At 36.7% G+C, this 25,373-nt stretch overlaps 1 protein-coding gene across 1 annotated transcript in view; it reads left to right on the plus strand.

Moving 5' to 3' along the window:
- FBXO28 (F-box protein 28) overlaps window positions 1-25,159 on the plus strand; it is a 32,642-nt gene extending 7,483 nt beyond the window's left edge. The window contains exons 2-5 of the mRNA XM_087934143.1: window positions 14,492-14,601; window positions 19,644-19,782; window positions 20,246-20,441; window positions 22,975-25,159. Coding sequence (XP_087790269.1) covers window positions 14,492-14,601; window positions 19,644-19,782; window positions 20,246-20,441; window positions 22,975-23,369 — 840 coding nt within the window. The 3' untranslated portion in view covers window positions 23,370-25,159. The remainder of the gene's footprint in view (window positions 1-14,491; window positions 14,602-19,643; window positions 19,783-20,245; window positions 20,442-22,974) is intronic.
- The last annotated feature ends 214 nt before the right edge of the window (window positions 25,160-25,373 follow it).

Consider the following 25,373-nt stretch of genomic DNA (forward strand, 5'->3'; position numbering starts at 1 on the left):
TATCTAGTCAGGTAATGAAACGTCTGCAAGCAAACCACCAAACTTGGACTCCTCCCCCTCCCCCCCTCCTTGAAAAAGTGTCCCCCCCGTCCTTGAAAAAGTGTTTCTGGGTGAAACTGGTCCCTGGTACAAAAAAGGTTGGGGACCACTGTGCTATCATATCACCCTTAGGGCTTCCCTTTGTTAGATAACACATATCACCCACTTCCTACAACCATTCATTGTATGCAGTAGTGTCTAATTCCCTCCTAATCATCTTTATTGCTCTTCTCTACACTGTTTCTAGAGTCTCAACATCTAGATGATTTTGTAAGGTCTATCTCAAGGTGGTGGCAGCAACATGTGCCATGCACACTTTATCTACAAATTGGATTATTAATTAATATAGTACTTAAGATATCAGGCTGAAACTAGGAGACTATTGAGTTCTAGTCCTCTTTTAGACATAAAGCCAGCTGGGTGACCACTCACTCTCAGCCCTAGGAAAGAAGCAGTGGCAAACCACTTCTGAAAAATCTTGCCAAGGAAATTGCAGGGATTTGTCTGGCAGATGCCAGTAGTAAAAACTGACTCAAAGAAACAAAAATAATACATTAGATATTATCCAAAAATCTAAAAAAAGCTATTTTTTCTTTGAAATTACAGTATTATCACTTTAAGCATACAAGAAAGGAAGATGGAAGGTCATGGGGAAGATTGTGAAAAGCTAAAATAAAAAGATAATTATATATAATGGAAAGAAAGATCCAAGTGCCGTAATAGTATAAAATTTGTTTTATAGCATCAGATCCACAGTTTGTCTTTATTTATTTGTTCATAGCTCTGGAGATATTCATCTATTAATCAGAAGGCCACTGCCATTTAACTTCCATTTATAGGTAACCAGTGTCCTTTATAAATTCAGTCCTTAAAAGATAATCTTCGCATCTGCCACTATAACATCAAACAGTAATAACCTCTTTAAGGTCTGTTGAATTTTATTATTTTATAAATACTGTATTGTATTTTTATGCTGCTATTTATTTCATTATATTTCCTCTAATAAATGATACACCTTAGCTTCAGATAATTTTGTAATTTGTTCTGATATCCAAAATATATATATAAAACAGGACCTTGCCTGGGGCATTCACATTGCAGTGCTGGTCAAAAGGGCAAAGAATATACTACCTCTGAGACAACATCTCAGGAAACAACATCTGAATGAAGAACTGCTGGTGACCACCTACTGCTGCACCGTAGAGAGTATTTTAACTTACTGCACCTCTGTATGGTTTGCCAATTGCACAGTGGCAGATTAGAAAGCACTCCAGAGGGTTAACATCATTTCCTAGAGGATCATTGGTTGCCCTCTCCCCTCTTTGGAAGAGCTGTATAGCTTCTGCTGCCCTAAGAAAGTTCAAAACATTCTTAAAGATCCATCTCATCCTGGGCACCCTTTTTTTGAACTATTACCATCTGGCAGACGGTACAGGATACTAAAAACAAGGATAAATAGGCTGAAAAACAGCTTTTCTCCCAGAGCAGTAACTATATTGAATTCCACTGTATATCAGGAGTTTTCAGCTGTATAGAATGTGAAGTATGTGTGTTTGTGTTTTATTTTTATTGTTATAATGTACACTGAAGATGGCATTTAATTTTGTTGTAGGAGGTGCAATGACAATAAAGTAAACTAAACTACACTTCTTTAGTCCAGTAAATGCTGGCAATAAAGTAATTCTATCAAAGTGTCTTTAAAAAGAGTAAACAAATAAAGGCCATAGTTTGATGACATTATTTGATAATCTCTATTAGGGCTAAACAAATTCTTTAAAAGAGATCCTCTGGAACACATTGGAGTATGTACCAGCAGTCCTCAACTTGCAACCATTCATTGTTTACTGTCCAAAGTTTCAACAACACTGAAAAAAGTGACTTATAGTTGCAATTTTCACCCGATTGTTGCTGCATCCCCATGGTCATGTGATCAAAATTCAAGCTCTTGGCAACTGGGATGAATTTATGACAGTTTTACTGTCGCGAATCAGGTGATCACCATTTGTAACCTGCCTGGCCAGCTCCAACAAGCAAAGTCAATGGAAGAAACCAGATTTGCTTAATGATGGCATGATTCATTTAAGAACTGCAGTGATTCGCTTAACAAATGAGGCAAAACAAGTCATAAAATGCAGCAAAACTCACTTAACTGCTTTGCTTAACAACAGAAATTTTGGATTCAGTTGTGATTGTTAGTCGAGGACTACCTGTATCCAAGAAATGACCTGTCTATGCAAACATAGCAGAGACAGTGAAGCATTCTGAAAAGCCTGGAAAATGTTGCAGCTGCTTTAATCAATCCAAAAAGGATTTATTTGAATATGTTACTATGCTTTTTGTAATATCTTTCCAAAAGAATTTTTATAGCATTTGTCTATTTTGTTATTTTTGAATGCTGAAATACAATTATCAAAGTAGGTAAAACATTCCAGGAAAACAACTTGGTATTAAAGTTGCAGGTGATGTGGGTAGAATATAGTGACATCTAGTCAGAAATGCTCATGAATTTAATAAAAAGCCAAGGAATGTTTGATGTGTGGGAGCATAATAGAAAGCAATTAAGCTTTATGGATTGTAATTCACTCAGCATGTAGTAAATTGGTTCATGCATTAAGCATTTTGATAGAAATTATAAGAAGTGGAATGGTAATGCTATGGTATATCTGCTGACAAAAGACTGCAGCAGAATTCTTTAGTTTTTGCAACATTACAGATCTCTCTATCTGATGTGCAAAGTTCTGGTCAACATGAAAGATAGTAAATGTCAAATTATAATAATGAAAAATAAAGCCTCATTTAAAGCATTTTTCTACATTGACATGAGTAATATGTAGTACAACAAACAATAGAAATTTTGTGATAGTATTTACTATTCTGAATAGTTTAACGTCATCAACAAACCTAACCTCTCTCATCCTCTAGAAACAGTTGATTAAATTTACTAGCCATTTATACACCTGATATTTAGATATAAAGCATAAAATAATATAAACTGTTTATTGACAGTAAGAAGAAGTACTTTTTGTAGATCCACTTCCCTGGTTCCAGACTACAGATTTTAATGCAGAGTATTTTTCTGGAGTGGAATTACGGCTAGAATATATTTTTGGTCAAGTCTAGCATATACTCTCTTGGATTACTTTGCCAATATTTCTGTTAATCTTCTTTTGCCTTCCTTCAAAGAACCATTTTATGAATGTTTAATTATTTTAATCATTTTAATGTATAAATTAAATAGAATTGATCTTTCTCAATCCATTTTGTTTCTATCCAAGCTCCAGCTGAGGTTGGTCTATGGCTGCATAGTTCTGTTTTACCACTAGATGTCAGTGTAATACTATAATTTTGTGCATAGACTTATCAAAAAACCTCTTAAATATTGTTACTCTATATTCAATTTTGCCATAAAAGGATGGCTATCCTCTGTTATGTTTGCTAAAACACATTAATTTGGATTTTTTTGTATTAGGAAGTTTTTGTATTGGGTATATCTAGCTGCATTATTACCTCAAAAATGATTGTAAATACCAGTAGTAGATGATTTTATTTTATTTCTATCAGTATTAATACCTGTATTTGTAAGTGGAGCAGTACTGGAAAATGTTTTATATTCATGGGTATTAACATCAAACTTGGAAAACTTTGTACATTGTATTTAGGTGCTGATATAAAAAAAATATGTGACATGTTTGTAGAATCAATCACATCGTGTTTTTAGAATTCTAAGTTGTTTCAGAACATCATAAAAGTAGAATCCTAAGGAAGAAGCAGGATTCTATTTAGAATACAATAACTGCCTTATATTTATTTTTATGTATATCTGTATTCCACCTTAATTATTTTTACAAATAATCAAAGCGATGACCATATCCAATATACCTTCTTCCTCCTATTTTCCCCACAACAGCAACCCTGTGAGGGGTGTTGGGTTGAGATCGAATGACTGGCCCAAAGTCATCCTGCTGGCTTTCATGTCTAAGGTGGGACTTGAACTTTCTCCCCTTTTCTAGTCTGATGCTTTAACCACTAGACCAAACTGACTCTCTTTTGCTTTCCATTTACCTCTGTGGTCATTGCAAAAAAAAAAAAAAAAATGAGGAAGGTACAATACTGTGGATTTGTACTTGAGCACATATTTCAGAAGGGTTGAAATCCCAGTAGTTTGAGTCCTGGTTTCTAGGTTTCAGAAAAATAATATTTGCAAAACTGTTTTATAGTTGTAAATCAAAAGCTGTATTTTTTCAGCAAAGTGAGGAAAGGGTTACAAAAGAATTTTTTTACTTCAGGATTTGCTCCAATATTTGAATTGCATTTAGTGAGATGTATGGGTGCTACTTAAGTGGACAGAACAGCTATCGATTAGTTGTAGTGTATACTTTTCCAGAATCTTGCTTTGCTTTGAGACTGATTTGATTTTCTAACTAAAAACTTGCTATTAATGTTAACCAATTTTTTCAGATCTGATTTGAAGACACTACAAGCTGATTGGACACTTTATTTGCTTTGAAAGGACAGCTGTCCTATAATCTGTTTCTGCTTAGTGAAACATGACTGAGATCAAAGAGCCAGGGACTTTGCTCTCCTTTCCTTTTCTTAATACAAAAAACTTGCTTGTTTTCTCTATTCTTCCTTAAATCCCCTCATGGCTTTTGTTTGTTTTTGTTATTTACATTAAAACCAGTCATTTTAGTATTGCCTACTGTGTATGGTATTATAAACTTTTTAGCATCTGTGCCTTCTTTGTAATCTGTTGGGGATTTTTGCATTCTTCTAAAAGTCCACTGAAAATAAGTTCTGCTTTTCCCTTATTAGTATAAAAATATTGATTAACAGCTATGTGTAACTGATACCTTGTAGATTCTGAACTTGTTTGATTCTTAAGGAATAGTTTGAATGCCATAATATGTGTGGCTTTCAGGTTGAAGCATATTTGGTTCTTTTGTGAGATGATGGGTTCTATTTCCTCACAGAAGACCTATAGAGTTTCAGTATCTGCTACAAACAGAGTAACTGCAAGAGCTGCCATCCCTCCTTTATTGGCAAAAACCTTCATCAAACTAGTACAGTGTAGTGATTTGTGTTAAACTGGAAAGATCCAGGCTCAAGTCCCATTCCCATCTCAATCCCCCCATGAAAACTCATTGGGTGACAGTAGACCAATCAACCTCTCTCAACTCAGCCTATATATGGTTGTTGGAATGGAAAAATAGGAGGAGTCAATGCTGTACTATATATGCCAATGATGGTGAACCTTTTTGTTGTGTGCCAAATGTGTGCGCACATGGGATAGTGCATGTCCATGCCGGCACCCACAATGCAATGTGTCTCACCCTGCATGCGTACGTAACACCCCACCCCTTTACCTGCACTGCACATGCGCATGCCTCCCAGTTGATTTTCGGCCCATTTGAGGCCGTTTTCACCCTCCTGAGGCTCGAGGTAAGCCTCTGCAGCCTTGAGAGGCCGAAAAACAGGCCTTCCAGAAATAGACTCAGAAGGCCAAAAAATCGGCCCTTTTCGGCACTTCCGGTATTTCCAGAAGGCCCATTTTTCAGTCTCCTGAGGCTGCAGAGGCTTCCCTTAAGCCTCCGGAAGGGCGAAAATAGCCCCCGCAAGCTCCAGAGACTCTCCGGAGGCTGAAAACAGGCACTTCCAGTATTTTGGAAGACCCAGTTTTTGGCCTCCCGAGACTGCAAAGGCTTTTCTCAAGCCTCGGAAGGGCAAAAACAGCTTCAAACGGGCCGAAAATAAGCTGGGAGGCGCGTGCATGCACAGTGCAGGTAAGTTTGTCTGAGGCTTGCGTGCCCACACAAATGGCTCTGTGGGCCAACTGTGGCACGCGTGCCATAGTTTCACCATCACGGGTATATCCCATCTTGAGCTCTTAAATAAAAGACAGGATATAACTCAAACATATTTAACTGTGCCTTGCAAACAATTGGCAACCATTGCCAATATTAACACAAATGTCATCTTGAATTGCTTAAAAGTATATAATGAGGCAACTTTAACATTTTTCTCTAGACGTCTATTTTTATTTTTCTATTTGTCTTTCTTTGTTAGATAGGTTTGCATTTAAACTGTAAGCTTTAAAGCAGAGCTTGTCTTATCTTTTTGTAGATGGTAAGCTTTTAAGCACATAAAACATCTATTTAATTTTCTTGGCAACAATATGGAAATATTTTGCCATTGTTTGTGGTGGTCTCTCATGAAAAGAAGACACTTCACAAAGTTGTCTTGGGATGAGAGCGCAGAGAGAACTCCGAAACCCTCTTTTATTAGAAGCAATCTTTGTTAACATAGCAATTTTGTTAACGTCCTATCACAAACGCATTACATCACACAACATGCACTGATTATTTGCATAAAGCATACAAAGCTGCAGAGTTTAAGTTTGCTACAGTTCTGGTTAAGAAATGGCAACAATTTGTCCTTGCTCCTTGCTCCGTGTTCCAGCCAACTACCAGAAGGCTCCGTTGTCCTGGCACGTACACAAAGAACAAAGAATCATAGTTCCCACAATTGTTTTCTTCCAGGATATTTTTTCAACTTTCCTGTCTATTATATAACCATAGGATTTCCTGATTATGTCCCATACAAGTACTTAATCAAGTTTAAACCTTACTTAGCTTTTCAAATTCAGTCAAGGTATAATAACATAGATGGCATAAACAGTATTTATCCCCATAAACCTGATCATCTAGACCTCTTTCTGAAAATTAAATATGTCCTTTTCTTTGATAAAATAAAAGTAGGTATTCAGAACCAGGATTTAAAAGCCCCAGAAATTATTTTTACATCTCTCAAAGAAATCAACTCCTGTTGCTTTCTTCCATAGAGAAATTCTTATTTACAATTTTTTTTTATTTGTTTGCTTTTAGTTTGTTCATCAGTCTGCATAACTGGCTGGTTCTGAAAATCTGCAATAAATATTTGGAAGGAATAGATTTTCATGGTATGAAACATAGAAATTGATTCCTTCCCTCATATCTTTTCAGACTGCAGTGAGGTTTAAAAAAAAGATAAATATGGAAGAAGAAAAGGATGATATTGAAAACCTAACCTCCAAATTTTGCCACATCTAGTTTATAGTAAGAGGAAACGATGATTTGCTGCTATTATTGAAATTAAAAGTGTTAATAGAAACAATGTGAGGATGGGGGGGGGACTTCCGGTTGGGCGCTGTGTCGGTGCGGAGCTGAGGAGCGGATCGCCGCTCTGAAAGATTCCGATTTTCGCTAGTTAGTGGCTTTTTGGAGCATGTCGGACCCCAGAGGGATAGGCAAAAGAAAGGGGAAGACATGGAGGTCTTGGGAAGGTGCCATGATCCTGGAGACTGGAAGAAGCTTGTCATATTCGAGGCTGGTCCCAGGGAGCCCTGATAGAAGCTTTTAAAGATGGGTTGAATGAAGATGTATATCAAAGCTGTATTGCCAGAAGAGACCCCAGTGAGCTGCAGCTGTGGTACGTGCTGGCAGCAGAGGTGGAAATTGATCTGACCCAAAACAGACACCGGAGGGGGGTTGGTTGGAGCAAGTCCTCCCCCACCAGCCCTCGAGAAGCCTTAAAACCTCAAAAGGGAGGAATGGTGGCAAAACCCAAGATCACTGCTTGCTTCTGATGTGGGAAGGAAGGTCACCAGGCTGCAGATTGCCATGCCAAGCTAGAGCCAAAGGGGGCGCCAGGAGGAGGGAGAAAACCTGAAAAAAACCCAGCAAAGCCTCACAAAATGGCGCTTAAAGCAGAGGAGGTTGTAGAGATCGCCCCTCCGAAAGGAGAGGACCTGGGAACTCCAACCTCTTCTGAAGAGAGTGAATCTGAATCGGAAGACGACTCACTGGTAAGTCCAAACAAGGGCCCTATGACTGTTTCAGTGAGATTAAGGGTACCCACGTTGGGAGCGAAAGGGGAAATGCTGGCCTTGTTAGACTCTGGATGCACAAGGTGCGTAGTCAGCTCGGAGGTAGTGGAGAAAATGGGCTTAAGGCTAAAGACTTTAATAACGCCCATAGCCTTTTGCCAATTGGATGGATCGGTAGCTGGGGGCGGCCCTGCACATTTCATAACGGAACCAATAGAAATGACGATGGGGAAGCATAGAGAGACTTTGTGTTTTATTGTGGCTCCTAGGATGGAGTGGCCCCTAATGCTGGGGTTGCCCTGGCTTCAGAAATGGAACCCCCAAGTTGATTGGAGGAGAGGGTCATTGCGCATACGTACTGACCAGAGCCCAGAAGGGGGGGGCAATCTCAACCGAAACTCAAGAATCCCACTGAACTGGCCTCCACTGGCACTGAGAACCTGAAGGGGGAGGAGAAAATTCCGGAGGAATATTGGGACTTGAAGTATTCAGTGAAAAGGCCTCGGATGAGCTTTCACCCCATCGTTCAACAGATTGTAGTATTGAAATTTTACCTGGGGTGAAACTCCCCAAACCGAAACTGTACTTGGTGACACCACGGGAGCTAGAAGAGCTGCGGTCATTTATCAATAAAAATTTGGAACATGGTTTCATCCAACCCGCTAGACCCCGGGTAGCAGCCCCAATATTTTTCTGTGAAAAGAAAGATGGCTCCCTTCATTTATCTGTTGACTATAGAAAACTGAATGCTATTTCAGTGGAGAACGTGTACCCCCTCCCCTTGATGAAGAACATGTTGGCCCACTTGGCCAAAGGGAAATTTTTTACAAAGCTCGACTTGAGCGAAGTGTACTACCGGGTTCGAATTAAGGAAGGGGATGAATGGAAAACCACTTTTAACTGTCCAATGGGTTGTTTCCAATTCAATGTTCTTCCATTTGGCCTACAGCGGGCCCCTGCAGTATTCATGTAAATGATCAATCAGGTGTTGCATGAACCATACAAAGGGGTGTTGGTTTATCTTGATGATACCCTTATCTGCACGGAGACTCGTGATGAACATGTGAAACTAGTGCGGTCAGTTTCGGAAAAACTTTGAGCTGCTAAGCTGTATGCAAAGTTGTCTAAGTGTGAATTCCACCAGGAAAAAATTGACTATTTAGGTTATCGTATCTGACATGAGGGCATAGAAATGGATCCAGGGAAGGTTCGTGCTATGTTGGAATGGGTCCCTCCCCACACCAGGAAACAACTTCAAAGTTTCTTGGGATTCGCCAATTTTTACCGTCAATTTATCCCTGCTTTTGCGAAGATAGCAATGCCTATCACAAATCTCCTAAAAACCAAAGGGGAGGTGAAACCAAAGCCTAGTAAACCACTGGAATGGTCCATGGAATGTCAAGCTGCTTTTGAGAAGCTGAAACGACTGTTTGCTGCTGAACCAGTACTCAAGCACCCGGACATGGACGCTCCTTTTGTAATCCAAGCCGATGCGAGTGACGTAGCAGTTGGAGTGGTGTTACTACAAGCAAACGAGACAGGGACTCTGCAACCGTGTGCATATACTTCCCGTAAACTAACTGAAACCGAAAGAAGATAGGCCATCTGGGAAAAAGAAGCTTTTGCAGTTCCCTGGGCGCTGTTAACCTGGAGGCATTTCTTAGAAGGGGCAAAACACCCATTTGAGGTGTGGACGGATCATAAAAACTTGGAGGCTTTGAAAACGCCCCGGAAGCTGTCTCCCAAGCAAATTCGCTGGGGCAGTACTTTAAACGCTTTAATTTTTCATTGAAGTACATTCCAGGGGGGAGGAACTTCATGGCGGATGGTTTATCTAGATTACCTCAATATAATAGTGCTTGCCAAGAAGTGGTACAGCCGATTGTCCCAACCAAACAGTTGGCAGCTCCAGTGGTTACCAGAGCCCAGAAAAAGAAGGAGGTTGATTTATCAAATGATTCGACTGCACAATTAAGAAATGCTCTAAAACTTGATGATTGGTTCCTTGCTCACTCAAATAACTGTATGGTTAGAGATGGATTGGCATGGGTGGGGGCCACATTATTTGTGCCAGTGAAGCTGAGAAACCAAATATTACAGCAAGCTCATGACTCTAAAGCCACTGGTCATTTTGGATTCGTGAAAACCTTACACTTGGTTTAAAAGGCAATGTCCTTTTGACATTGAAACATATGTAGCTAGTTGTTCTATCTGTGCCTCAGTCAAATGTCAGATATGGATGGACCCAGGCTTAATGGAAAACATCCAAAATATAGAGATCTTGCCAAATGTATGGGCTGATCATAACCCTATTCAAATCAAGTGGAAAGGAAAGAGAATGATAGGAAGATGGACATTTAATAATAGTATACTAAAAGATAACGAATATATTGAAGTGGTGAAAAAAGAATTGAAAATATTTCTTGAAATAAATAAGAGAGAACATATGTCCCTTCAAAACCTCTGGGATACAACAAAAGCTTACATGAGAGCTTTAGCTATCGGCTATAGTATTAAAAAGAATAAAGAAAAAAGGCAACAACAAAATGTATGGAGAGAGAAACTTAAAGATTTATAAGTAAGTGGACAAATTGATCTGAATAATCAAAATATTAGTAAAGAAATAGATTTGGTAAAACATAAGATAAATTTAAGTATGCAGAAAGACCTGGCCCGAAAAGTTAGATTAGTAAAACAAAATTATTTTGAAAATGCAAATAAGCGAGGGAGGTGGTTAGCCCATAAAATAAAAAAAGAACAAGGAAAAAGAACAATTGTAGCTCCCCAAGACCAAGAAGGGAAAGGATGTACTCAGGCAAAGGAAAAGAAAGATACTGCCAAGGAGTTTTTTACAAATCTATACAATCAAGAAGAAGTACCAGAAGAATTTATTAATATCTGAAGGAAAAAATTTTTACCGGAAATTATGGATGAAGAGAAATGTATTTTAAATAAAATATCAATAGAAGAAATTAGAAAGGCATTTGGAGCCCAAAAACCAAATAAAACTCAGGCCTGGATGGAATTCCATCTGAATTCTATAAGGAGTTTCAAGACTTATTGGAGGAGTTAATGACAGACTTATATAATGAAGCCTTGTGCTAATATACCAAAGTCACAGACAGAAGCGTATATAACCCTTATTCACAAAGAGCAATCAGACCCACAAAAAATTCAAAATTACAGGCCAATATCACTTTTAAATGTAGATTACAAGATTTTGGCCACAATATTGGTGGAAAGATTAAAGAAAATATTAAGTAAGATTATTCATACTGACCAGAATGGGTTCCTGACATATAGACAAATGAAGACAAATACAAGAATAATTACGGATGTTTTAGAATTCTATGAAGTACACACAACTAAAACAATGGCACTGATGTTTTTAGATGCTCAGAAGGCTTTTGACAATTTGAATTGGAATTTTCTTATTAAACAATTGACAGGCATGAAATTTGGTGAAAATTTTTTAGGATTTATTAAAGCAATATATAATACCCAAACTGCAAAACTATTAATAAATGGGGAAAATACAGATCATATAAGGATAAATGAGGGTGTAAGACAAGGATTCCCCTTGGCTCCCCTACTTTATATATTAGTAGAAGAGACGCTACTGGTACAAATCCAACAAAATCAAGAGATCAGGGGGTTAAAAGTTAAAAAAGAGTACAAACTTCAAGCATTTGCTGACGATATGGCATTTATACTGGAAGATCCCCTGGAAACGACACCCATTTTGATGAATGAACTAGAACAATATGGAAGGTGGCAGGATTAAAAATTAAAAAACAAAAGTGATAACAAAAAAACTGTACAAATGAACAAAAAAGGAAGAACTAATAAAGAGATTAGGAATACAGGTGGTAAATAAAGTAAAATAAAATATTTGGGGACATGGCTGACAGCTAGGTGCTCGTCAATTAAAAAAGATTACAATAAATTAACAATTCATATATTTAAAGATTTAGATAATTTGGCTAAATTACAAATATCTCTATTAGGCCGTATTGCAATAGTCAAAATGAATATTTTGCCAAAATTGTTGTTTTTATTTCAGACGGTGCCAGTCAAGTTGAAAAAAAGCTTTTTCAAAGAACTAAATAAACATATATCCAAATTTATATGGCAGGGGAAAAAAACCCAGAATAAAATATAAATTATTACAGGACGACAGAAAAAAAGGAGGCTTTGGTCTTCCAGATTTCGAAACATATTACTATGCTACGATAGCAACCTGGCTCAAAGATTGGGTTAATTTGATAAATAAAAGGATCTTAACATTAGAGGGCTTTGATCTCCAACTTGGATAGCACGCATTTATGTGGGATGGAAAGAGTAAACACCACTTGTACTTTCAAAGGCACTATATAAGGAGTGTGTTATTAACTATTTGGGAAAAGATAAAAAAGTACATTACTGTAAGATCCCACTGTGTTTATCTACAATGGAGGCAGTTACACATCCAAATGTTCTAGATTTTGATAATATCGCAAGATATAAAGATCTATTACATGAAACCGGAGAGTTAAAGGGTAGGAATCAAATATAAATTCAAGGAAAAGAGATAGCATGGTGGCTCTATGCGCAGATACAAATGCATTACAAAAAAGATAAAACACCATTTGGTTTTAATATGACCTACCAAGAATTAGATAAGATTTGGCATGGAGAGGAAAGGAAATTGATTAGTAAAATATATAAATATCTATTGCATTATAAATTAAAAGAAGAAACAGTCAAGGAGAGTATGATAATTTAGGCAAAAAATGTGGGCCACAGTATTGAATTAGACAAGTTGGGAACATATTTGGGAAATAAATTAACAAACTAACTATGTCAGCCTTGTACAAAGAGAATCTCTATAAAATGGCTTATCGTTGGCACTTGCCACCCACGAGACTGGCTATGATGTTCCCAAACTTCCCCCCCAAACTGTTAGAAGTGTAACTGTCTCCAGGGAACATACTTTCATATGTGGTGGACATGTCCATATGCCCAGAAGTTTTGGAAAAATATCAAAAATTGGATTCTAAATATAACTAAACAAGATGTAAAACTGGAACCCGAAACCTTTTTGCTGGGTATGATAGACTCAAAAATAGAAAAAAATATCAATATTTAATCTTGCACATTATAACGGCAGCCAGAGTAAGCTACGCTCAAAATTGGAAACTGTCTATTGTCCCTTCAGAGGAGATGGTCATTAAAAAAATTCACTAGTGTGCAAAGATGGACAGCCTAACTAAATTACTAAAAAACAACAAAGATAGTTGATACTACAAAGTTTGGAACTGTTGGTATGAATGGTTAAAGAAAAAGCAACATTTGACAACTGAATAAGTTTTGAAACTATGAAGGACGTGCATTTAATCATAAAGTCTTCTGTGAAAATAAAACATTAAAAGAATGAGGAAGGTATTATAACAAGATAGACCACATCAATGTTATGGGGTAAAAGAAAAAAAAGAAAAGTGTAACCAATGCTCAATACCTGCTGCAAAATGTATATATGTATATATATTTGTTTATATGTTTGTTTCTTTTTAAATGTTTTAAACATATGAAACTTAAATAAACTTTATTTAAAAAAAAAACAATGTGAGGATGCATTCAGATTCATATTCCATGTCATAAACATAGTTTTCAAAAACTATTCTCAGCCAAATCATTTTGTGTATGAACAATGCCCAGTTTTGGATTATGGCTTAGTTTTCTAATTAGAGATTAAAAAACAAACATAATATTTCAAGATGCCGGTCTCTTCTATGATGACCAACTTACAAATAGGGATGGGATTAGCTGCAGAATGATACAAATAAGTGACTTGGATTATCTCTTTTTTATTTCACAAAGAAGCCATAACATTATATAACAATCTTTTAGATGTTTACTTCTGCTTAAACTGCTTCATGTCAACCCTGAGCTACAAATACTATCCTTTATTAGTTATTTCCAACTTTTATATTATGCCTGTCTCCACTAGAAAAAAAAATAGAAACATTAGATATATATGAGTGTTGTAAATTGGCATAAAAGGATTGTTGGAACTATAAAAATCATGTTCAAAATTATGAATATGAAAAGAACTCTTTATTTACTAGGCAGTTGGGATGATGATTAAAATAAAGATTACTAATTGCATATAAAAACTGTTTGCATGATTTGGTTTTCTTTAAGGGTTCTTTGTATGTGATCTATTTCTTCAGAATTTCAAATCACCATTTTCTGTTGCTAAGAATCACATCATTTTTATGGAAAATGTCAAGTTTAAAATAGAGCATTAAAGATTAATTATGGAGTAAGGATTGTAAAAGAGATGTGTGAAAGATTGTTTGGGAAGTTATCTAATTCAAATCCTGCTCTTAACAACATGAAAACCAGCTTGGTGACTTTAGGCCAGTTATTCTCGCTCAGCCCAACTCACCTCAGAAGTTGTTATTGTGGGGAAAATAGGCAGGAGTATTAGGACGTTACTACTTTATTACACATATGCATACAAGGGTAAAAAAGTATAATAATAAAGAAACCTGTACCATATTCACTACCTCAGATATCTTAAATTTTGTCTTTGTATTTCCCATCTAGGTTTGTAAAAGAATGGATTTAGTCTGTCAGAGAATGCTAAACCAGGGATTTCTGAAAGTGGAAAGATACCATAACTTGTGTCAGAAACAGGTTAAAGCACAACTTCCAAGGTATGTGATCAACAAAACTGAAGGTCAGAGATAATGCAATCTAAAAATTTGTATGTATACATGATATTCAAGAAAAACATCCATACGCAATCATATATAGACAAATATTTAACGGATGAAATTATTCCCATTATGTGGCAGAACCATTGTTACTGCATGTAAACAGAACAGCAGGGAGAGGTACCACTTGTCTCCTTTGTGTGTGCCCAATGATTTGATGCTTGGCATTCTAAGCTTGGAATGTTTTGAAAGTGAACGTTATTTCTCTTGGTTTCAGCCAAGATTGCTGCATTCCCTTTCAGAGTCAGTTCTGCAGTGATGACATGCACATGAGAAGCTATAATACTATTTGTAGGTGGTCCTGATTTTGAATGTCTAAAGAGATCCAGATTTCGTCATTCTCAGAGTTATTGGTTCATTATTTCATTAACCACGGTTCATTATTTCATTAATGAAGGCTTTCTGAGAAAAGAAAATGACAAACATTTTGAAAAAAGATAAGCAGTATAAATGCACTTCTTAAATAAATAGTATAGAAAAGATATACAATGTAAAATTAATACATCCCAGAATAGAATAGACATTTAAACTAAGCATAAATTGTAGCAATGGCCAGATGAAACTAATGTAACTTCCTAGTGCCAAAAGGTTGTTATTATGGGCACTAGGCATGCCATCCAGAAGAATAATGGTATCGTGCTATCCTCGCTCAGAAAGAGGCATCATACCAAGCTGATGAAAAGTGCTCCTAAGTACAAGCAAATTGAGGACCATGTGTCCAGACAGATTATTTCTATTTTGCCTTGATCCGGTTTTAGCTATGATAATGTACTCATTCTCTCCATTACTATGCTTAGGCATCATCAAATCTGATCCCAAAGGACACTGTGTTAGATTACACAACTATGTATAATAATAGCTTCCTTTCAGTATAAGAAACTTCCGCTATGCCACAACATTTCCTTTTAGAATATGCTGACCAATTTGATTTGCTTGCAGAGGCCTGATGCTGCAATGTTTTGCTTGCATGTCGAGTTACCAGTCTCATGTCTGCTTTTTCAGTTTTCTCCCTTTCTTGATATATTGTTGTCAGGATCTATCAAAAGCTCTTCCAGTATATGTCTTCCCTTATTCATTTGAATGTAATAATCCATATTCTACTCAGTCTCCACGAAGCAATGTATGATGTAACAAATCTAAAAGAAATTTTAAACAGCATCATTAAAATATCCTAACACTAGAAATACAGTTAGTTCTTGACTTACAACCACAATAGAGCTCAAAATTTTGGTTGCTAAGCAAGACAGTTAAGTGAGTTTAGCCTCATTTTACGATCTTTTTTTGCCACAGTTAAGAGAATTACTGCAGTTGTTAAGTGAATCATGTTGTTAAGCCAATCTGGCTTCCTCCATTGACTTCACTTGTTGAAAGCTGGTTGTGAAGATTACAAATGGTGATCACATGATCCCAGGACAATTCAACTGTCATAAATATATGCCAGTTGCTAAGCTCCCAAATTTTGATCAGTGACCATGGGATGCTGCAACAGTTGTTATTTTGAAAACTGAGCATAAGTCATTTTTTTCAATGTCACTATAACTTTGAACAGTCACTAAACAAATTTTACCAGCAGACAAAGGCCGCTCAACGGTGATGATGAACCACACAGATTATGAAACAAAGGCATTTTCCCTGTTCAATGTTTCATCAGCATACAGACCAGTAAAGACATCAGAAATGAGAACAATGGTCACCAAACTGAATGTGTATCTCAGTCAACTCAAACAAAACAACTGTATAAGGAGAAATAATGTTGGAAAATGAGAAGAACAGAGGTGGCCCCAGTGAGATTCTACAGACTCCCCAAGATACACAAAATAGAAGTCCACCTCAGACCTATTGTAATGTTATGAGACACCCCTACGTATAACCTGGCTAAATGGCTGTCACAGTGCTTAAGCTTTCTGACACAGTCCTCAAACAGCATAGTCACATCATCCACACAATGTGGCTCCTGATGAGATAATGGTCTCCTTTGATGGAGTGTACCTATTTACATCCCTCCCTCCCCACTTAGCATATGAATTAATAGATAGAAAACTAGAAGAGTACAACACAGAACAACCTAACCAGGACACAAACCAGAGCTGGTATTCAGCAGGTTCTGACCAGTTCTGGAGAACTGGTAGCAGAAATTTTGAGTAGTTCGGAGAACCGGCAAATACTGGAGATTTTACAGTATCCTTCCCCTGCCACGACCACCAAGCCACGCCCACAGAACTGGTAGTAAAAAATATGAATCCCACCACTGACACAAACCATGAAGCTGCTTCATTACCGTCAACACACTTTCTTTGCATTCAAAAGCGAAATGTTCGAACAAATTAAAGGGACAACCATGGGACCCCCAATATCAAGAATCATTGCAGGAACAGTCCTGCATGAACTAGAACATCGTGCACTTGAGAACTACACACCTAAATTATGATGCTGCTGCATGGATGACATGTTTGTCATCATCAAGAGAAATGCACTTAAAGAAGAAATGCATCTAAAGGTTTTCATACAATTCCCTGACATATATTTCACAATGGAGGAAGAAACAGCTAGGCAGTTACCATTTTCAGATGTACTTATCAACAGACAAGAAGCTGGAAGCCTAGAAAGCACTGTTTATCGCAAGGCCACCAACTTACCATGTGTTCTGAATTTCAGTAGCAACCATCAACCGTAGTACCCAGCAAGCCAAACAGCTAGAGAACAGGTACCTACATGAACAATTCAAGCGGTATCCATAATCATTTGTTACAAATATCTGCCCAACACGATGGGAAGAGAAAGGAGGGTACAAGATCAACCACATGGCATACTCTGCCATACATTAAAAAAAATATTTCAGAAGCTATAGAATGCAGCTGCTGAGATCTACAAGTGGGCATCACACACTGCCCAGAGGCTACCATATAAGGACAAGTGGGCTTCGCACACTGCCCAGAGGCTACTAAATAATGCATTGTAAAGATTGCTTGGAGGTGGAAGATACTTCCAATGTAATCTACTGAATCCCCTGCATAGATTGCCCCTGTGACTATGTTGACAGACTGAGAGGAAGCTAACTACCAGATTGCAAGAACACAAACGAGTGGTCAGATGAGGAGACCTGAACTCATTGGTAGCCTCACACAACAATGTACACGGACAGACATTCAACTTTGCAACTACTAAGATTGTTGAACAAGCAGGCACAAAAACAGCCAGGGAAGTGATTGAAACCTGGGAAACAGGCCCCTCGTCAGTCAACAGGAGTGCTCATTTACCAGAAGCCTATCAAGTACTTAGAAGGCAAGGGCTGGGCAGCACAAACAATTTTAAGCTAATGATTTAAAAGCCACATCCCAATCAACATCTAAAAAAAAACCCACTTATAACAAGCACTATAAAGACCACTCACAGAACAGCACACTCTCTGTTAAGAGAAGTTCCCTGAAAAATGGGCTCTAGCATGAGTCCAAAAGCTCGGAAGACAAAACTGGTCCCAGTGACCAACCCAGATTGTATCCTACAACTAAATGAAATGTAAGTTGAAGTCTACTTGTACATGGCACCTAGAAAAGCATCAGGGTTGCATCTTAAAATATTTAGAACATCTTTCGTGTGTGTGTGTGTGTGTATGTCTGTGTGTCTGTGTGTGTCTGTGCTAGGCGTGTTAATAGAGGCATGTTGATATGTGTCAGTTGGGTACTGAGGGGACAGGATATGCGTTTCAGAAATATAGGGTAGAATTAATGTGTGGATGTTAGGAGCAAGCAATATTTTTGTAACTATGTGCATTATATGCATTATAATTATAAAAATTAAAAAATATTTTAGATATTAACAGCATTGAGTTCTTGGAAAAAAGAAACTAATAAGTAAATAAATAAAACAAGTGTACAAAAAATGCATATATGGTGGTTCACCACCTTTTCTTTCAGGTTTACACCACTTATATCTGCCTTAGAATTCTTCACGGCTGTATTTAGATCCAGAATTTTTTTTTTTTATATGTATGTGTGTGTGTCTGTGTGTGTGTCTGTGTGATACATGGATATATAGATATAGATATAGTCTATAGATATATAGTCCACCATTCTGTAGGTTTTAGATAGGTTTTAACTTTGTGTTATAGCAAGAAATAAAACAATCTGTAACGTTTGTGACAGAAAATTATGAAATGTTAAATTGTGTAGATAATTCAACAAAGCACTTTACTTAAATCTCCCCCCTGGACCCACTCATGGAAGCGACTGTACCAAGTCTTTGGGAGTTTTATTGCTTCATTGCTCTGAGGAGCAAAAGCCACAGGACAGTTCCTTCATGAGAAAAGCACTCTGAATGATTTCCATAAACCTAATCAGCATCTGAAATTTGAAGTTAAGGTCCACACATAAAAAAGAGATGTTCAGTATTTCTGAGCATACGTTAAGTAAGTAATGTCTTCTTATTTTTAAGAGCTTATGGGTTGGCACATTAAAATCATTTATTGTATTAGCTATATATAACTTTTAATGCATTGTACTCAGCAGTATGGTTTATTATTTATGAAGTGCTATTGATCATAGTTAATATTTAGGGGCCTCAAGAAAAAATTATAAGTTGATCACGAATCCCAACTGATTGATTCGTTAGATGCAAATGCATGATGAAGTAAATCATTCTATTCGGGGGAAAATGATGCAGTAATATGTTACCATTTTTCATGCAAGAATAATTCTTTTTCTTATGATATTTATTGTTGAAAATTAGGAATTTTTTGTTTTGTAACGTTTTGCATTTTATCCATTCCTGAAAAGTATTTAAAAAAAGAATACAGTTGGATCAAAATGGAAGGTTTTTTAAATTCAACTTTAAATTCTTAACAAAATTAAATGAATAGAATTGGGAATGTTAGACAGGTCTGATAATGTATGAATTCTGATGTCACATTTTCTTTCACATTTTCTAACTCTGTAATTTTTTGTTCATAGCTATCAATAAATGATAGACCTGAATTTCTCTTTTAGACGGGAATCAGAAAGAAGAAATCATTCACTAGCTCGCCATGCAGATATTCTTGCTGCAGTAGAAACAAGGTTATCACTGCTAAACATGACATTTATGAAGTATGTGGATTCCAACCTCTGCTGCTTCATACCTGGAAAGGTAATGTTTAAAAGGGGCTATATTAAAGTTAAGGAAATATATCTTAGCACTAATTTTTTTTGTGGACATCAGTAATGAAGTTTAAGGATCTCCTGTACATATATTGTGGTGTTTGCTATTTATTATCTATTCTTGTATAAGACTTCTTTTTCCTTTCTTATAATAAATGGGCTTACCTGGCTGGAAAGTCTTTAATGATATAGTGTATAAAGACATATATAAAATATTGATTAAAATTAGTTTGTTTTTCAGATTTATTATGATTTACTGTCCTCAGATTTACTATGCCTGGAAGTCAGATTAACATGCATGACTTTAAGTTGTTTTACAAGCTATTTCTAGTACTTCTTAATTTGTTCTTAAATAATTAAAAAGTCATTATAGAAAACCATGTCCCTGTTGGAAAGTATGTTTAGTGGATCTTACTGTAGCCAAGTCTCTTATTTTTTCCATTTATTACTAGGTAATAGATGAAATTTACCGTGTGTTAAGGTATGTAAACTCCACTAAAGCTCCTCAAAGAGCCCATGAAGTCCTTCAGGAGTTAAGGGACATTTCATCTATGGCAATGGAATATTTTGATGAGAAGATTGTTCCAATTCTAAAAAGAAAATTGCCTGGTTCAGATGTATCAGGACGTCTTATGGCAGCAGCTCCAGGTACTGCTTTGAGTGTCTTATTCTGTTCAGCCAATAGGAAACTATCTTAGTTTCATTGTTGAGTGATTTGTTTATTCAGTATAAAAATTGGCTTACTGCAGAGAATTTATGGCAAGAATGAAATATATTTTCAAATGATCTTAAGATGATTTCCTCTTGCGTATACGCAAATGTTCTATAAAAGTGACAGAAGCGCTTTTTAATGAATTTATGGAAAACATACCTATACTGGTATTTTCCAATCTCTTTAATAAGCACCTGTCCAGCATACACAATTAATAATTCTGGGGAAGCAAAAATATAACCAATGTTAATTAATTAATAAAAATAAGTTCCCCATACAGAGAGTTAATTAAATGAGTTTGAAGAATAAATGCAAGCAGCCAAAGAGAGCTTTAAAAATATGGCTTGACTTGATTTAAAGGGGCTTGCTTGGATTAAGTATTGTTCAGGGCTTTTAATTAATTTAGCATGACTAGGCTTCCAGTTAGAATAAATAATACAGATTAGGTTTAGATTCCCAGAATTCTGGGAATTGAAATATATCTTAAAGTTGCCAGGTTTCAAAAATGCTGCTTTAGACAAATTGGAAACTCAGTGTATTTGTAAATTGGAGTAGAGTGAAGAATCCATTTAAGCATATCTTATAATACCCCTTTTCAACCACCAATCTTTCTATCTAACTATTGCTTCGTATAAAGGTGTGTATTTTTATTTCTACCCCTATTCAAAGCTGGGGAGTTGACAGCCCTGGTCTAAAAGAATGATCTGGGAAAAGATGTTGCACCAAATATACAAAAGAAATTGGCTAACAGTTTAATAATGAACAAAGAAACTAGCTGTTAATAATTGAAGGGATATACAAGAAATCAGAAGAATGGCTTGGATAATTTTCCTATATAGGATTTACAAATGAGACCAATTAAACCTGTTGAAAGATTTGGAGAGAAGATTTTGTTAAAAAGTTTGTTATAAAGTTGATTTATTTGATCAAAGTTAAACTCAATGTTGCTATTTCTGATCACTCTTAATATACTTCTGCTGACCAGGACTGAATGATAAAATTTTAAATTTGCTTACAGATAAAAGAGGTATAGAATGAATAGCTTGTTATCTTTTTAGGGAAGGGGATAAGTTGTTTAAATTGTTTATACTTGTGATGAAGGTGGAAGTTACTTCTTTATATATTTCTTTTTTTCTTTCTTTGCTTTTCTCTGTTTTCTTTTCTTTCCTGTAGTTTCTTTTTTTAATCTTTTGTTTTTTTATTTATTGTAGTTTTCCATCTCTTTATGCTTAGTACACATTGTTTTTAAAAATGAAATTAAGATTTGGCCAGGCTGCGTTCCATGGCTGATTTCCCTTTATTCAAAATTAAACACAGTAAAATGCTCAAGCACATGCTTTAAGAAAAATATTAGAGTTGAAAATAAGGGGGTGAGACAAAAATCCTCCTGAAAAATATAGAGAGGACTCCATCTTCTCTTTAGAGCTGTTGAGATGTAAGGCAAAAAAAAAAAAAGGTAGTACCCTGACAAAGACATTTTTGAGCAATAAAAAGTGATTTTTAAAACAGGGAGCAATGCCACATCAAGCATAGCAAAAATTCTCTTTGCCCTTCATTTCTTAAATAGCCAAAACAAGACTTTAGAATCAATCTGGGTTGGTCACTGTGATGACCCAGGGCACGGTACAAAGATCACACAACAGCTGGCAGTTCAAACTGCCCCCTTATTGCTCCAAAGTTTCCCAAACACTCCCATGTTTCTGGCAAGTCTCAAGCAAAACCCCACACAAACCTCAAGCAGCTTCTGGCTGCAATTAGTCCAGCCCAGCGCTGTCTGCACCAAGGCTGCTCAGCAATAAATCCAAAGATACTTGGCAAATCAAGGAGTTCAAGGAACAAAAGATCCAGGTAATTAGTCTAGAACTGCCCACAGGAATGCCAGGACTCATGGCCAGTTCAAACATGCATGCTTCAGAAACTCAGCATTTGTTCCCGACAAACGCCCCTCCCCACTTTGTCTCCTTAAGTCTCATTCCCCTGGTATGCCTTGTGAAGATGGGCAGGGCACTCTCCTTGCACGTAGACTGCTCCATCTCCACTGATCACGCCTCCTCTCCACTCCCAAACCCTTGGATCAGGAGGGGGTGGTCCTGGCTCCTGGCTCCTCGTTCCTCCTGCCTCTGTTCCTCCTTGCCTGCAGGCCTTACTACTTCAGAAAAACCTTGCATGGACTTCCCCAGTTTCCTCCAAGGCCAAGGGAGCCACCCTCTCAACGACTGGCATTTCTTGTTCCAGTTCATCTTCCCCCGCAGATTCAGACTCCGATTGGGGCATGACAGTCACCAGGAGCAGAGGTTTAGTCTCCTGAGTTTTCAGAGTCATGCTGGAGCCCATCCTCAGGGAACTTCTCTCTCACCAGAATGTGTGGGTGGTGATGATATGTTCACTTTGTGAATTTGATGTACAGTTTTTGAGTTATGTGATTGAAAACAGCAAATAAAGCAGAAAACAATCTCTCTCCCCCTTTAGTTCCAGGTCCTTCTGCAGCTTTAACTACAATGCAACTCTTCTCCAAGCAAAACCCATCAAGGCAAGAGGTCACCAAACTTCAACAACAAATTAAAACTAATGGTGCAGGTGTGACTGTATTACGACGTGAAATTTCAGAGCTTCGCACCAAAGTGCAAGAGCAGCAGAAACAACTCCAAGACCAAGATCAGAAACTGCTTGAGCAAACCCAAATCATAGGTGAGCAGAATGCCCGACTGGCAGAGCTTGAACGCAAATTGAGAGAAGTTATGGAAAGTGCGGTAGGAAATTCTTCTGGGTCAACACCAACTGAGGAGGCTCCTAGGAAACGGAAGAAGGCTACTGATTCTATAGGTTCACCTAGAAAGTCAAAACGCCTTCGAAATAATAAATAACTTTGGGATAACCGGCACTTCCAGGAGAACACACTGCTTTAATAGCTGAAGCTGGTTGTCTGGTCTGGATTCTGCAGTTTACAGCATATATCACCTAGGCTGCTGGTTTTTCAGAATATCATAGCCTCGAACAACTTTCTCTCATTGCCGAGACATTACTTCACAACCCACCCCAACAATCCCATTTCAGTTTGAGTGGGTCTGTTGCACAGGACAATTATACTTTGTCACAAATTTGTACCTGCCAGACCTAGTATATCATGTCCTAAAAAGTTTGCTTTCATTTTCTATGCAGAAAATGAGTACTCAAATGAAACCTATGTTTTTTCATCAATTTCCATAAATTAGTATTTCAAAATAATTTCAGGCTCAGTCATTGATAAAGTTAGAAATGGTTAAACAACAGATGTCCTGTTGTCTTGAAAATACCCACTTTTAAACAATTGTGGAGAGGGGGAGGCTGACTTTTTGTTGCAAGTGACCTTGTTTAGAACATTTGAAAAGTAGTTTATATGTGTGAGAGTCTACATAACAAGTAAGCTTACAGTATTGGCTATATATATTTTTGTAAATTTAACCAGCAAGGGATATCTCAGTCTAGTTTCCACAAATGCATACCCTACTTCTAAGCATTAGGAGCCATATTTTTTATCTTGCATGGAGAGATGCATGCATTGCTTAGTCAGCTTGGTAAAAGCATTTGCCTGGAATCACTGTTGAATAGTTGGCCTCTCCTATCTTTTAAAGAACATGTGTTGGTTCCTCACCCATGACTTTGCATATATTTTGAACACATCTTTTCTTATCTTTGGAGCCAGTTTGCCTGAATGCTACAAGGGAATATATAAGCCAAGCTATTTTGCTGCTTCTGCTTGCTTGTTGACTTAAAGCAGACTGCACGGTTTGGCTCCTTTTGCTCATGGGTTTCTGATTATACACTACTGGTCCTGATTCAGTGATTGAAAGATCATTAAACTGGACAGAATATATTTATTGATAGAGTATACAGACTTGCTGAGTCATCATCCAAGTTTTATGTGTGTTGAGAAAAAGATCTTACTGTTATGTGGAAAGAACTCTCTGTAATCCTGTGTTCTAGCTGTCATTATCCTAAAAAATACCTTGTTCAGATTTAAAAATAATTTGTTTTTCACCCTGTTTTGAAATTGAACTGGAAAAGCATGTTTTGCACTGTACAGTCTCTGGATTTGTCACTTTTAACAGCTTCCAAGTTATAATGTACAGTTGATTCCCAGTTATGTTTCTTTCTAAACCTGCAACAAATATTGTTTTCCATGTTTTAATTTAATATTGCTAAGTAATGTAATTCTATTGCTTGACTGTTACATTTTTCCCTCAACCTGCTATGATTAATTCAGCTTTTTGAGAATGTTGAAATTTGAAATGGGAATGGAAAAATGGATCTGATTTGGTTATTCAAAAAGCTCTTATGTGATAATATTCTTAAAGTACATGGGTTTAAAACAGATGGATTACTCATTTTCATTAGTTAATTAGACAAAAAATGTTTTGCCAAGGATTTTTCTTGGCTTTTTCTTTTAAAAAATATCTTAATTTTAAATTTGGAATATGTATTCCCCAAAACAAAGTACTGCAAATTGTTGTCAAGCGTTCATAGTATTTAATTTTTTTTTAAAAAAATATTGTTTTGCTACCTTAAGACCATTTTGCAATGTGTATTTGTTTAATTTTAAATGGGAGCAGGCTATGTATCTTACCAGTGGGCATACACTGAATTATTTCAGATAATATAATAATTTTGAAACATTCGCTTGAGCATTTCTTAATTGATATATCTTAGTATATCACGAATCAGCATTGGTATATTTAATTTATAATTTATAAAGAATAATACAGATACAGTATTTTTAAAGTGAATATGTTCCTCTATATACCAACTATTCCTGCGTTTTGATATTTATTTTTGTATCATGGACTAGTCACATCTCGCAAGATACAGCTATGGCCTTCAGCCTATCTTAA

Source organism: Pseudonaja textilis, chromosome 1, assembly GCF_049901715.1.
Source record: "Pseudonaja textilis isolate UNSWEBS1 chromosome 1, rPseTex1.2, whole genome shotgun sequence".
In the NCBI taxonomy this organism is placed as follows: Eukaryota; Metazoa; Chordata; class Lepidosauria; order Squamata; family Elapidae; genus Pseudonaja; species Pseudonaja textilis.